We start from the raw sequence: 3,214 nt of genomic DNA, 5'->3' as shown, positions 1-3,214 counted from the left end.
GGCGGTCATTCAGAAGCGGGGAATTGAAAAACCTCTAAAACTACTGTAGCTTTCTTGTTTATCTCTTCCTTGACTGGACTATTTGGATTACAATTTTCTTTTCCAGCCATAGTTCATTCCCTTTTTCGAAATCCTTTGTTTTATTTTATTTTTATTTTATAAAGCCATTCTATATCTTGCAGGCACCACCTGAGAGGAAGTGTTTAAAATGCTTTTCTAAGGGATGCTACAAGCCGTGTTCCAAACCGTTACCTTTTATATGTCGCTTTTGGTAAGTTTTCTTTAAGTATTTCATTAGATTTTGTGATATATATATCTCCGCAAGTGCGAAAAATCATCCACTACAGATTTTTTCAGGGCTCAGGAATCATAACGCGGACGTACTCCCGGCTCATGTACCAGTCAATTTCAAAACCGTTTAAGTCACGCCCCCCCCCCCTCCCCGGGGGGGGGGCAAACCCCCAGGTATTTAACTTTTTAGAAAAAAAATTGGTCAAATTTCCCGGTATGTTGGAAGTTTAGATGGTCAAATGCTATTCATGAAACCGTTTATTCAAATGTAAAAATCCTACTAAACTCAACCGAAAAGCCTCGAAAAGCTGTCGAACTGAGGTTTGTTCATTTCAATAAAATTGTTCATTCCAGAAAGCCCACATTTAACTGGCTTTTTCAAAGGTTCACAAATGCTCCAACGAGACAGTGCATATAAGAGCAACAAGACGCTATGGAGCGTACACTTCGGCGTCGTGGTTGCGGAACTGATTAATTGTAAATGCGGAGGAATAGTAAGAAATTAACTATGGTAAGAGTAAGGTGTTAATTTGTGAAATTACGGGATTTGTCAGGATATTCTGAAAAGAGCAACATCCAAGAAGCCTACTTGCCAAAAACTAAGCATTTCGGGGCAAATTGTCCCTGAGATATTAGCCCTCGACTGTTTTGAGGATAATTATTCACTGACTATCAGCATGCAGGGATGTCAGATTAACACAAGGAAGTTTAATACCAAAGGAACATAGTCTTTACAGAGCGTTAAAATACAGCATCCGCCAAAACAAACTTGACTTGAACTTTAGTAAAACTAAACAGCCTCTGCCAATAATAACAAACTCTCACTTGAACTTCAGATATCTACGGCTTCCACCAACTTGTAAACACATAACTTGAAAATAGACCTTCGTCACACTTGATCACTAAACACAGCACTCCAGCTCGTGGGAAAAACTTAGTTCGTCAAAAAAACTCGCTTGGAACTTGTATACCGTTTGACATAAGGTTCTAGAAGATACTAAACAGGCGAATAGTAGTAGCTTTTCGACATATTTTATGATTTCACTAACTGATGCAAATCTGCTGACTCATGCTGAAATGTAAACATGTCCTAACTAATTATTCATGAATAATCCAAAAACGTAGAGAACGTTCGAGAAAGTCACGCAACGTATGAAAGCAATTTTACTATGTAGCACTCAACAAAGACAAAACGTCTTTGTGCAGCATTTTGTAACTTTAGTGATTCATCATAAAACAGTTCGAAAGGAGCGCTCACTCGTGAAATGTTTTTCAACACTCGAAGAGAAATTTCGTGTCTCTGCGCGGCCATGTAATATCCTCCTCGAGTAAATGAAAGACTTAACTAGAAGTGATCACAAGATATCACGAAGTAGTCCGGTCTCATTTCGTGAAATAGCCGAAACAAGCCGAAAAGTCACGAACTTGCGCGCCCAATCTTGTCCCGAAACTAGTACATAATTTCATGGCTGTTTTTCATATCCCGAACTACCTTGGGTCGCAGTAGTGCAATCGGCTAATCCCTCAACTTAGAGTCTCTTCTGATCTGACGGGTCACATAGGTGAGTCGGATCAAACCCCGAGAAAGCCAAAATAAAATTCTTTCTTCCTAGAATTAGTTAAAGAATAAATCAAAGAAATCGTAGTGATCTCGAGATATCTCAAACTAATTCGGCTCTCACTTCGTCAAATAGCCGAATAAAACCGAAGACCTACAGACTTTGCGTGCCCAATCTTGTCCCAAAAATATAATCTCTGGGACATTCTTGAGCGTCGCGAATCCTTTACTTCGCTCTTTTCTTCAGCTGAGGGCAAAGAGATGCTCCTTTTTGGTGACTTCAATTGTTGTTTTATGTCTAGTCACCGTAATGACTCCGATTGTAAACAACTCAAGTCGCTATTCAGGAGTCTAAATATCAAGCAGCTAATCGACCAGCTCACAAGGATTACTAAAAACTCGAAGTCACTTGTTGATTTAGTCGCTGTCAGTTGCCCGCAGAATGTGTGTGAGTCGGGGGTGGTTTCCGCCCATTTGAGCGACCATGAACTGGTTTATTGTGTTCGTAAATTAAACTGGAAAAGAGCACCTTCTCAAGTCAAGACCTTCCGAAATTATGCGCATTTCAATGTTGACGCTTTTCGCAAAGATCTGAAAGGTGTTACTTGGAATTCTGCTCCTGGTCCCGATGGACCTGCCATTGTTGATGATCTCTGGCATGACTTTAAGCGGAAATTTGTCACGATTGCTGATCGTCATGCACCGCTGACGCAGCGCCGCGTGCGCGGCATTGACAATTGTCCCCGGCTAAACAAGAGCATAAAGGGACTATGCGCCAGCGTGATTATTTTCACAAAAAAGCAATCAAAAGCAATGCCTCAGAGCATTGGGCAAACTACCGCCATTTTCGCAGTCGTGTGACAAAAGAAATAAGGTCAGCGAAAGCGTCTTACAATAAACGGCTCATCGAGGAAAGTGGTGGTGATCACAGATCGTTTTGGAAGACGATTAAGAAAATCCTACCGGTAGAAAAGAAAGCTACTTCTCCAAACATTGAAGTGGACGGCGTTGTCTCTTCTGACAAACAATGCATTGCCAACGCATTTAATAAGTTTTTCGCATCTGCAGCAAGCAAATTGATGGCCACTTTACGGAAAACTTGTGGTAATAAACAGCGTGATTCCGTTTGTTAATGTAACAAAAACCGAAGCTATGCTTTTCGGAACCGCCCCTAGATTATCTGCTGTTAACTCTTTTTCTATTACTTTAAATAACAATGTAATTTAGCGGGTTTTTCACTTCACTTATCTAGGTATAGTTTTTGATGACCGCCTTAGCTGGAACGAGCAAATAAAGTACCTAATTTCGAAGGTGGGAAATGGCGTAGGAATGCTCGGCAGGCTTCGCAGAAGCCTCACTAGAGAG

The 3,214-nt window shown here is 40.8% G+C and overlaps 1 protein-coding gene across 1 annotated transcript; it reads left to right on the top strand.

The window, feature by feature from the left end:
- The first annotated feature begins 724 nt into the window (after positions 1 to 724).
- On the top strand, positions 725 to 2,710 carry LOC140931887 (uncharacterized). The gene is made up of 2 exons (XM_073381596.1): positions 725 to 731; positions 2,097 to 2,710. Exons 1-2 carry the CDS (start codon positions 725 to 727, stop codon positions 2,708 to 2,710), a joined length of 621 nt encoding a protein of 206 aa, XP_073237697.1.
- The last annotated feature ends 504 nt before the right edge of the window (positions 2,711 to 3,214 follow it).

This window comes from Porites lutea, chromosome 1 (genome assembly GCF_958299795.1).
Source record: "Porites lutea chromosome 1, jaPorLute2.1, whole genome shotgun sequence".
Lineage (NCBI taxonomy): Eukaryota > Metazoa > Cnidaria > Anthozoa > Scleractinia > Poritidae > Porites > Porites lutea.
This window is presented reverse-complemented; position numbering and strand designations above follow the sequence as displayed.